At 47.9% G+C, this 11,379-nt stretch overlaps 1 protein-coding gene across 1 annotated transcript in view; it reads left to right on the top strand.

Moving 5' to 3' along the window:
- The window catches only part of HUNK (hormonally up-regulated Neu-associated kinase), a 137,473-nt gene that overhangs the window by 42,316 nt on the left and 83,778 nt on the right, over positions 1–11,379 (top strand). The window contains exon 3 of the mRNA XM_010862334.1: positions 9,423–9,715. Within this exon, the coding sequence (XP_010860636.1) occupies positions 9,423–9,715 (293 nt within the window). The remainder of the gene's footprint in view (positions 1–9,422; positions 9,716–11,379) is intronic.

The following is an 11,379-nucleotide window of genomic DNA, read 5'->3' as shown; positions in this document are numbered from 1 at the left end:
ACTTCTCCCAGCCAGGCTCTCAGGAAGGGAGAGAGCGCTTTCTTCAGCAGGATGGCTGGGCGCCTCCAGTGGAGCAGGGGACCACAGTCCACCCCCGTAGGCTGGCAGCGATCCTGAACTTCTCTCTGTGCTCTGTCTCACCCTGAGAGGGCCCACCACGGCTGCTGTTTGTTCCGCGTCATCTGATCTCTGTTCTAGTGTGAGCATCTCGTGTCCGCTGTCTGCCTTCTGTCCAAGAACCCACAAGGCTCGCGCGTTAACTGGGGAGGCATGGAGCATCCATCTGTCCATCCTTTCTCCCTTTCCCTCCCTCACTCCCTTCTCCTCTCCTTACCTTGCACAAGCCTTGGCTGTGTCAGTGGCCCTGCACACGTTGCCTGAGCCTCTTCTATGTTCCCGACACTGCCAGGCATGGGGCGTGGAAGAGTGAGCTCTGTTTAAAGTGATGGTGGGGATTGGGCTCTAGAAGAAAGTGAAGTTACTCAGTCGTGTCTGACTCTTTGCAACTCCGTGGACTGTAGCCCGCCAGGCTTCTCTGTCCAGGGGATTCTCCAGGCAAGAATCCTGGAGTGGGTTGCCATTTCCTTCTCCAGGGGATCTTCCCGACCCAGGGATCGAACCCGGGTCGTCTGCATTGCAGGCAGACTCTTTACCATTTGAGCTATTCTACAAAAAGGAGGAGGCTTGAAAAGCGGTGAGAAGGGTTCAGCAGGACCAATCCCCAAATCAGGGAGCACTTTGTGCCATGAAGGAGGAAAGCCCTAATGGAACCAATGGAAAACCAGAATGGAGTAAGGGGGTTGTGGATTGCTGTCATGGACGGTAGAGGGTGGAGGGCATGGTGCAGCTCTAATTAGGCTGGTTAGGGAAGTCTCTGACCTGGAGACTTTTGGAGAGGGGGTAAGAGTGGGAAAGAGTGTTTCTGCATCACAGTCACACACGAGCTGAAACCACATGCACAGGTGGCGTCACATTTTGTAATTTTCATGGTCGAAGGGAAGGCTTTGGTCAGCCTGTGTTGAAGCTGAGAAAGTGGAGGGGAGGTGTTGGTCAAGTGGCCAGCTTACCCATGGCAGGCATAGAGATGAGCCACTGTAGCAGGCGGCTGGGACCTTTTTCTTTTATTTCTTCCCCTCCTGTCCTCGCCCTGGATGAACCAAGCGCAGTGCTGGAAGGCCAGACAGCTGCCTTGCTGGAAATGAGAGTGGAGGGTGTGCCCCACCGTTAAGAGTGTCTGTGATGGGTGTGACAGCTGGGGAATTGCGGGGTGGCGTGAGCCAGTCTGGGCCAGAGAAAAAAATTGTAATCTGAGGTCAGAGAGAGGAGTTGGGAGTTGGGAGTTGCTCTGACCGAGAGCCCTGTGTGGGAGGGAATTCCAGGCAGGGGTGGGAGACCTCCAGAGGGGATGGTGGTGCAGCCAGCGGGGTCGGGGAGGAGAGGGTGTGCGGAGACTTTGAGAGGTGGAGGTCCTGGTGAATAATTACGTGTGGGACTAGGGGTGTGATGGATGGAGGAGGATGCGTGGCTGGGCTTCAGGGACACCTGTGGACAGAACTGCTTCAGGGGGAGTAGGGGGAAGCCATGGGTTTGGGGAGCCAGTGTGTGTGTCAGTCACTCAGTCGTGTCTGACTCTGCAACCCCATGGACTGTACCCCGCCGGGCTCCTCTGTCCTTTGGATTTTCCAGGCAAGAATACTGGAGTGGGTTGCCATTGCCTCCTCCAGGGGATCTTCCCCACCCAGGGATTGAACCTGGAGTATCCTGTACTTGCAGGCTTTACCTCTGTGCCACCTGGGAAGTCCTTGGGGAGCCAGAGGACCATTCACATGGAGATGTCCCGGGCAGTGCTTTATGACAACCGCGCGAGGATAGGGTGGGGAGGGAGATGGGAGGGGCATTCAGGATCGGGGAGGGAGGATGGGGACACAGAGGTCTACGTATGGCCGGTTCACGTTGATGTATGGCAAAAAGCGGCAACATATTGTAAAGTAATTATCCTCCAATTTAAAGTGAATAACTTAAAAAAAAAAGTTTGGGAAAGAGGTGTAAGCAGGATGTAGGTGGTGGGACTGGTCATTAAATGGATGCTCGTAGGCATCTGGGAAGTGGACAGTACATTGCTAATGTGAGGAGGGAGGCGGCCTGCGGCAGCAATTTGGCAAGATCAGGCTAGGAGGAAAAGCAGGAGGCTAGGAGGGAGAGTGGCCTCACGGACTGGGTGGTCAGGACGCCCTGGGGACCCTGGTGAGGACCTCAGGGAGTGGCGGGGGTGGGAGCCAGGTGGGGGGCTTCCTGGCTTCTGGTTCTACACACTCTTCCTACACAAAATACACAGACCCTAACACTTATCGAGGGCTTCCAGGAACGTTCCCAGGGCTCACCACCGCATAAGGTAGGCACTTTGATCGCCCCTCCATTTTCTGTAACAATGAGGAAGCTGAAGCTTAGTGCGGTCCAAGGCACCAGGCGGGAGGGGCCGGCTTTGAAGTCCAGGCGCCCAGCCTGGGAATCTGCATGTCTGGCTGCCATAGTCTGCCACCCTCTGAGTTGCCAGTGTGTGGAAAACAGCAGGAAAGGAACTGTCAGACCTGACCCCAGCCCTTGGAGGATGGACGCTCGCCCTTGGTTCTTACAGTTGTGCTCTTCTGCAGGGTAAGGGCATCTCGTAGGATTGTGTGATGCTTGGGTGGTCCATGAGTCTGCTCGGGTAGCCACAGCAGAAGATCACAGACCAGGTGGATTAAGTGACAGACATTTATCTTCTCACATTTATGGAGGCCTGAGTCCCAGATCAAGGTGCCCGTAGGATTGCTTTCTCATGAGGCTTCCCTCCTTGGTTTGTAGGTGGTCGGCTTCTTGCTGTGGCCTCTTATGGCCTTTCTTCGTGCAAATGTGGAGAGAGAGAGAGGTCTCTGGCATCTCTTCCTTTTCTTATATGGACACCAGTCCAATTAGATCAGGTCCCCACCCTTAGCTGAAGCTCCAGTACTTTGGCTACCTGATGTGGAGAGTGACTCATTGGAAAAGATTCTGATGCTGGGAAAGATTGAGGGAAGGAGGAGAAGGGGGCAACAGAGGATGAGACGGTTGGATGGTATCACTGACTCAACGGGACGCGAGTTTGAGCAAACTGTGGGAGACAGTGAAGGACAGGGAAGCCTGGCGTGCTGTAATCCATGGGATCACAAAGAGTTGAACGTGAGTGACTTAGTGACTGAACAGCAACAATAACCCCACCTTTTGGGGCCCGTTTAACCTTTTTACTGCATATAGCTCTCTCCAAATAGAGTCATATTAGGGGTTAGGGCTTCAGCTGTGACTTTGGGGGTGTGGTGTGGGAAGGGTGGAGACGATTCAGCCTGTGACAGATGGTCATCCTAAATCACTATAAAAAAATCTGAATTATGGCCACCAGTAGGCCTGAAGATCCATGTCTCTTTCAGAGCGTACGCGTGGCGTGTATAACAGTGTCAACTATATTTTAGGTGCCTTAATAAGAGTTTGCTAAAGAAGAAAAGATTCACTCGAGTTTAACCTAGTATATTTATTAAGAAACCAACATGTCCTGGAAAGAAAGCTGTTCTTGGCTCATTTTTACGTAAAAAGAAAATTCATTCAGATCAGAGCCTCCTGTTCTCCATGCATTCTGATTATTTAAAACATCACGAATAAAAGTGCTTTGATTAAGGGAAGGCTGAACGTACAGAAACACATTGGACATTGTATAATGGCTGAAGCATATATGCGTGTTTCTGTGATATTAAAGACTAGTGTCTTTGATCAGTGCTTTCCTTCCTCTCCGTCATATGAAGATCCATTTTACATCTGCCTTTTCATTTTGGAGATTGGATACGTGACCCATCCTTGATGTATTTCAGAGGAATGAATTTTAAAGGCAGTGAAGGGTGATCCAGGATGAAGGGATGAATTATTTTAAATCCTGTTAAGTCTGATCCTATGTAGGCAATCTGAATGAAGTCAATATTTAAAGGAGATGAGAGAGTAGACTAATATTAAACCACCGCCTTTGCATTTAAAAGCAGCTCTGTTCCAGAGAGTTCGAAACACTCAAATGTGATTCAAGCCGCTGCTGCTGCTGCTGCTGCTTCTTTTTTTTTTTTTTAATATGCTAAGGTGACAGGTCAAGGCGATGCTTTTTTTTTTTCTTGGCTGAACTAAGTTTTGAATGCTCTTCACCCTCTACAGGTGGCCTCAGTGAAAGCAAAGCGATAATGTTTATAAGAACATCTTTTTAAGGAGCTCTTACTAAGTGCCAGACATTTTACTGAGTGCTTTGTGAACATCATCTTTGCACACCCATGGGTCTGTGGAAGTGTGTGCTGAGACTGGGGCCACACGCTTTGTGCATCCCTCATTCTAAGTAAAATTCTACATTGGAATTTTTTTCCTAAGACGTCACAGGGGTCATTAGGCATGAATGCCTTTCCGCAGCTAGCCCCTCTCCGGAGGAATTAGGATAAGCGTGTTTCTCCTTCTCCTCCTTCCCCGTGTGGGAGGGAGCCGGGCTTCCTATCCCCACAGACCAACCTCTTTCTTTGCTTTCTGAGGATCTCCTTCCTTGCCATCACCCCTTCTTCCCTGCATCTTCTGGTTCTCTATACCATAGCTGCTGCCGCCTCATCTTGGATCTATTCAATTTTTTTTTTTTGCCTTGGGATATTTCCTTTTCTTTTGTGTGAGCTTAGCTATTTAAAAGTTTGCTGATTTTATGCACTGAGAGATATTTATTTATTTATTTATTTTGCAGGAGCCTGGGAGTGATGATGGGGTGGGAGTTGCCATACTGCGATAAGTATGGTGTCTTAGTTAATGAGAAGCTGATGAATGATCAGTTTCACCTGTGGTCCACTGGTGTGTGTTCACCTCTCTCTAGTAATTTCTCAGACTTTGCTACTTACTTGGAAATGTGGGGGCAATCCTTGAAAGCAGATTCCTCTGTAAAATTTCAGGAGGCTATGCAACTTGAAGCCATCAGAAAGTTGGAGACTTTGTTTTATTGACCTTTTGCAGCAAAACTTCTTTCTCCATATGCTCAGGATGAAACTCACAAACTCCCCTGACAACACCTCCCACCCCCCACCCCACAGCCCATTCACAAACTCAGAGACCATGTTGGGAGTTCTAGTCTGGTCCATCAACTTGGGTCCTCAGTCCGTCTGTGCAGATTTAATTTTACTGTTTAAAACTGTCCTGACTGAAGCAGTTTATCTTTTCAGCTAGAGACCCATCATCACACTGGGCTTCCCCTGGGTAGAATTAGTGCCTATAAATCTCTGATTACTGTCAAATTAAATTAGATGCCTCCCTTTGCTGATCATTGATCACTGCCAATTCCTTAATTTCCCATTCATCCCCCCCCCATTTCAGTTGTTACAGACGAAGTTGATTGAACAGTTTTGTGTAATCAAGAATGTCATTCCATCTTCAGAAGTATTATCAATACAGAGTTTACAAGTTTAGCAATGCTTACAAATGAAGGTGTTTAAAAATAGAGAGGGGCCTTTATAGGATAGCTTCTCTAGGCCGGGCTGCCTTAGGGTTCAGGGTTTTCACAAAGGGACTTTGAGAATCAGTAGAACTTGGGAACCAAGATGTCAGATGATGGTGGAGTGGACCCCTGGTGTGTTAGTTTCCTGTGGCTGCTGTAATGCACAGGCTTCCCAGGTGGCTCTAGTAGACGTGGGTTCCATCCCTGGGTCGGGAAGATCCCCTGGAGGAAGGCATGGCAACCCACTCCAGTATTCTGGCCTGGAGAATCCCATGGACAGGGGAGCCTGGTGGACTGCAGTCCATAGAGTCACAAAGAGTCGGACATGACTGAAGCGACTTAGCACGCGCACATACATGCTGTAATGCGTTACTGCAAACTTGGTAACTTAAAACAACAGAAGTTTATTCCATCACAGTTGTGGAGGCCAGAAGTCCAAAGTCAATTTCACTGGACCAAAGTCAAGGTGTCAGCAAGGCTGTGCTCCCTCCGATGGCTCTAGGTGGATCCCTCCTTTGCCTCTCCCAGTGCCTGGTGGCCGTATTATTCCATCCCTGCCATCTCTGCCTGCTTCACCACTTGGACTTCTCTGTGTATTTGTGTGAAATCTCCCACTGCCTCTATTTTATGGGGACACTTGCGGTGACCTTTAGCGCCACCCAGATAATCTAGGTTAATCTCATTTCAGCATCCTTCACTTTTTCCAAATAAGGTCACATTCACACGGTTCTAAGCATGGGGGCTTAATGTCTTTGGGTGGCCATTATATAACCTACTCCAGGCAATGAAAGAGCTAAATAAATTATCCTCCTAATAATTGTGTGCTCTGTTAAGAAAGGCAGATCGTATTACTGCCGGGCTTTCAGACTGTTGTTTATTCACAGTACTTTTAAGAATTCCACTGCCAAAGGGTGTAATTTTTAAAACGTTGCAACATAGAGTTGAGCAGACAGAATCTAATTGTACTTTTCAGCATTCCTCTTTCTGCCCCCACAAGATGATGGATATATATTTGTGTGTATATATATGTGCATGTGTTATGTATATATACATATATTTTGTCGCAAATGAATACCGTTTTTAAAGCTCTTGGCTTTGTATATACTGAACTGGTAGACCAAACTGCAGCCCACTTCTGTGGGCAGATAGCATCAGCCTCACGTCGCCCTGGGATGTTGCAGGTTCTGATTTATCTGGTCTAGTGGCTGATTGTCTCGCTCTTGGTCATATCTGTGGTTTAAGGGCCTGATAATCTCCATTAAAATGGGCGAAGGTGGTCAAAAGGTACAAACTTCTGGTTGTAAGATAAATCCGAAGGATGTAACAGGCAGCCTGGTGACTGTAGTTAGCAATGAAAGTGAAAGGAAGTGTTAGTCGCTCAGTTGTGTCTGACTCTTGTGACCCTGTGGACTGTAGCCCGCCAGCCTCCTCAGCTCATGGGATTCTCCAGGCAAGAAGACTGGAGTGGGCGGCCGTTTCCTCCTCCAGTAGTTAGCAATACCATATTGTATGTTTGCAAAGCTGCTAATATTGAAGATCATAAAAAGTCTCATATACACACAAGTTTATAACTATAGTGATGGATGCTAACCTGATTTATTACGGTAAACACTTCCCAATAGAGACATACACCCAATATTTATGTTGCATACCTAAAACTAATACAATGTTATATGTCAATTACATCTCAAATTTTTTTTAAAAAAAGACTGTTCTAGAAGAAATGATAAACTGTTTATAGCTAGATTAAGCTATTTTCAGCTAGTTTTGCTTCAATGATTAAAAAAAAGGTTCACTGATTTGCTTGTTAGTAACCTGTTGGTCACTCATCATTTATAAAGTACTGTAATGTGGCAAAGTGGGGAGTGGTCCCTGTGTTAAGGGGAGGGATTGGTGCCCTAAATGGTATCGCAGGTGGTAGGTATGATGGGAGCATACGATAGGAGTGTTAAAGAGACTTTCTGGGAGAAAGGTGGGACTGGAGTTAGTGTCTGAGGATTTGAAGGTGTAAAGAGGGTGGAGAGTAGTGTGGTCACAGGGAGTGAGGAGACCTGCTCTGGGGAGCTCGGAGTCTGGGCTGAACAGTGGCGGGAGAAGAAGCTTCAGTGCTGGGCTGAGGCTGTGGACCTTGCCCGATGGGCATCAGGGAGCCCCCAAAGAGCTTCAAGCAAGAAATCAGAGTTCTGGACATCAAGGCAGGGCAGAGTGTAAATTCAAGGGGCCGGGGTGAGTATCAAGGAAAAGAGGCAGGACATTGATGTCATAGTCCAGAGCAGGGGTGGCCAGACTTGTATTTTTATCACAAACTTGTCAAGAAAATAACATTTGAAACTGACACAACAGTGTGAAGCAATTATCCTCCCGTTAAAAAGTTACAATTTGAGTGGTGGTTGCCAGGACCTGGGAGGACTTAGGATAGAGGATTAGTGTTAAAAAAAAGAAAAGAAAAGAACATTTGAGCCCCTTTGTACAAACACGTATCTGCCTGTCTGTTGTTGTTCAGTCGCTCAGTCGTGTCCTGCTCTTTGGACCCCATGGACTGCAGCACGCCAGGCTTCCCTGTTCTTAACCATCTCCTGGAGTTCACCCAACTTCATGTCCATTGAATTGGTGATGCCATCCAAGCATCTCATCCTTGGCTCCCTCTTCTCCTGTCTTCAGTCTTTGCCCAGCATCTGTCTATCTATCATCTATTAATTGTTTACTAATTAATCGGTATCACACTTCTGTACACTGAATGCATTATGAAGCAGTTACAAAATATAATTACAAAAAAAAGAAATAAATAGAAATGAAAGGTCCAGTGTTTCTGTCCTGCAGCCCAGTGGCTTGACAGCCTTATAGAAGAATGCCCCTTGGGTTGCTCGAGTCTTACACAGACTCAGGGCATCTGAACGCTGGGAGGCAAGGTCCCAGATGAATGCAGCCTGGCGTGGGGACAGAGAGGAAGGAAAAGTGAGAGAGAGGCAGTGAGCACAAGCAGATGATGAAGTGTCAATGGCTGGTTGCCTTAGAGAGGAGAGAAGACATAAGTAAGAAAAGAAGAGGGCAAAACAGTGTTGTGTTTTAAGGCTGGGTAAGTGAATTGCCAATAGCCAACGAAGGAAGGGTAGGAAGGTGGAGACTTGGGCAGAAGTCTTCTCTCCCCCTTCATCCCTCCATCCTTATTCCATTCTCCTTTCCCTCCCTTCCTCCTTCCTTCCTTCCCTTTCTGCAAAGCTGGAGGATCTATACATGTGACGTGTTGGTTGTAGGGGAAGTGACCCAGGAGGGGCATCCAGGTGGCAGCAGAGATGTGACTTTGGAGCAGCAACAGGTTGGGCCTGACTTGGGGCCAAGAGTACCTGCATCGTGATTCAGAGGGAAAGAGGTGACCACTGGAAGCCAGGGGCAGCCAGACCTGAGGGCCCGGTGTGGAGCACAGAAGGGTAGGGAGGAAGGGCAGGGCTACCAAATCCCTGGGCATTGCACCCCTCAGCTCCCTAAACACACCCCAGAACTGAAGATGGAGGCAGATTTGGCTGTTTCAGAAATGAAGGCCTGGGGGGACCCAACCTGGAGCAATTACAAGATCTGAGCGAGGTGGGGTGGGGGAGGGGAGGGGTCTTGGCTGGAGGTGACCTTGGTGTTTTCTCCGCAGGATAAAACACCAGGTTTGACACTGACTCTTCACTGAGCCTTCCAGACTTCTTCGAGCTGGCCTGAGTGAATGACATTCTCTTCCTTCGTGGTTGACTCTTCCGGCCTTTGCTGATGTAACATTTTTCTTTTCTCCCTGGATGCTATTTCAGATCAGACTTTGCTCCTGGTGCGGAGAAGGAGCGATGTGTCTTCCTAGGGTTTTGTGGCTAGTCAAGGGGGTAAACTTCGCCTGCAGTGTCTGGTAACAGCCGCGTTCCTGGTGTCTCCTTAGGTGGCCATCAAGGTCATTGACAAGAAGCGAGCCAAGAAAGACACCTACGTCACCAAAAACCTTCGGCGAGAGGGACAGATCCAGCAGATGATCCGCCATCCCAACATCACCCAGCTCCTCGATATCTTAGAGACGGAGAACAGCTACTACTTGGTCATGGAGCTGTGCCCTGGGGGCAACCTGATGCACAAAATCTACGAGAAGAAGCGGCTGGAGGAGGCAGAAGCCCGCAGATACATCCGGCAGCTCATCTCTGCGGTGGAGCACCTGCACCGGGCTGGGGTGGTCCACAGGTAAGGGCTGTGCCGTGATGCTGGCCACCAACTCTGGGCCAGACGCACCGCTGCAGTGCAAGTCAAGCAAGGCTGAATCCATCCTGGCTCTGTCCTTTAAATAGTTATGTGACCCTAGCCTGGTTACTTAACCACTCTGAACCTCAGTCTCTTCTTCTGTAAAATGGGAATAATCATGATACTCATCTCATAGTTGGTATAAAGGGAAATGAGTTGTTATACAGAAAGAACTTGGAACTGCGTTTGGTATGTAATAGGGGCATTTTAAGTGTTGGCTGCTCTTGTTATTATTATTTCCAAAACAATAAAAACTCTTGCTCAGGTGCCCGAAAGAAGCATCAACGTTAAGATGGCATGAGACTGTTTTTTAGCAATGCTTGATGGTGCTTTCACTGTATTTGCTTTGCATATGGTAGTTGCTTAATAGCTGTTTTATTCAATGGAATTGAATCACTACATGAATTGTGAACTTGCCTTTGAAAGTGAGGCTTGTTCCCCATAACTAACTAACCTTGTTCCCAAACTAACCTTGCAAATAATTATGAAAATCAAACTTTTTTTTTTTTTGGAATAGCCTGTTCCCTCCTGAGGAGGAGCTTTGCAAGCAAACTGAATGGAGACAGAATTCTTGGCAGTGTTGCTGTTGGTGGTAGGGGCCGACTTTTAGTGCTAGACTAAAATAAGGTCAGTGCTGCTGCTAAGTCGCTTCAGTCGTGTCCGACTCTGATCGACCCCATAGACGGCAGCCCACCAGGCTCCCCCGTCCCTGGGATTCTCCAGGCAAGAACACTGGAGTGGGTTGCCATTGCCTTCTCCAATGCATGAAAGTGAGAAGTGAAAGTGAAGTGGCTCAGTTGTGTCCGACTCTTAGCGACCTCGTGGACTGCAGCCTACCAGGCTCCTCCGTCCATGGGATTTTCCAGGCAAGAGTACTGCAGTGGGTTGCCATTGCCTTCTCCGAAAATAAGGTCAATAGAATATAGTAAAATTAAAAAAAATGAAAGTGTCCTCTTTTCCTCCCGAAAAAGTGTTGACTTCATCAATAAATGCATACTTCTTCATGGAGTTATAATTCATAATTACTCTGGGTTGTTGAGAAAAATTAGGGCTCATGTTTAATTGATTCTCATTTAAAAAACCAAGATCAAGGAATTATATAGATATACACACACATATGTTTAAAAATTTTGTATTGAGATACAGCTCACATCCCATTAGTTATCATTTTAAAGGGTGCAATTCAGTCATTTTCAGTATATTCAGAGTTGTGCAACTATACTCACTGCCTTAATTCTAGAATATTGCCATCACCCCCAAAAAGAAGCCGGGTGCCCACTGGCAGTCACTCTCCATTCCCACCCCTCCCACCAGGCCCTGGTCATAACCACTAGTCTTCTGTCTGTCTCTGTGGATCTGCCTATTCTGGATCTTGCACATAAATGGAAACAAGACATGGTCTTTTATGAGTGGCTTCCTTCAGTTAACTGTACCAATGGGCTTGGCCAGGGATGCTCTGCCCCTTGTGCCTGAATCTGGGACACGGTAGGGAGGTCTTGGTGGAGGGGGCAGGGAGACACTGAGGGGAAGTCCCAATCAGATTGGGACTCACTGTGGGGAAGTCTCTGGTACAGGGGGGGACACTGGAGGGAGGCCCCAGGCTGGGG

The sequence above is a fragment of the Bison bison genome, unplaced genomic scaffold (assembly GCF_000754665.1).
Source record: "Bison bison bison isolate TAMUID 2011002044 unplaced genomic scaffold, Bison_UMD1.0 scf7180017864481, whole genome shotgun sequence".
In the NCBI taxonomy this organism is placed as follows: Eukaryota; Metazoa; Chordata; class Mammalia; order Artiodactyla; family Bovidae; genus Bison; species Bison bison.
Note: the sequence above shows the minus strand (reverse complement) of the source record. Positions and strands in the feature narration are given on the sequence as shown.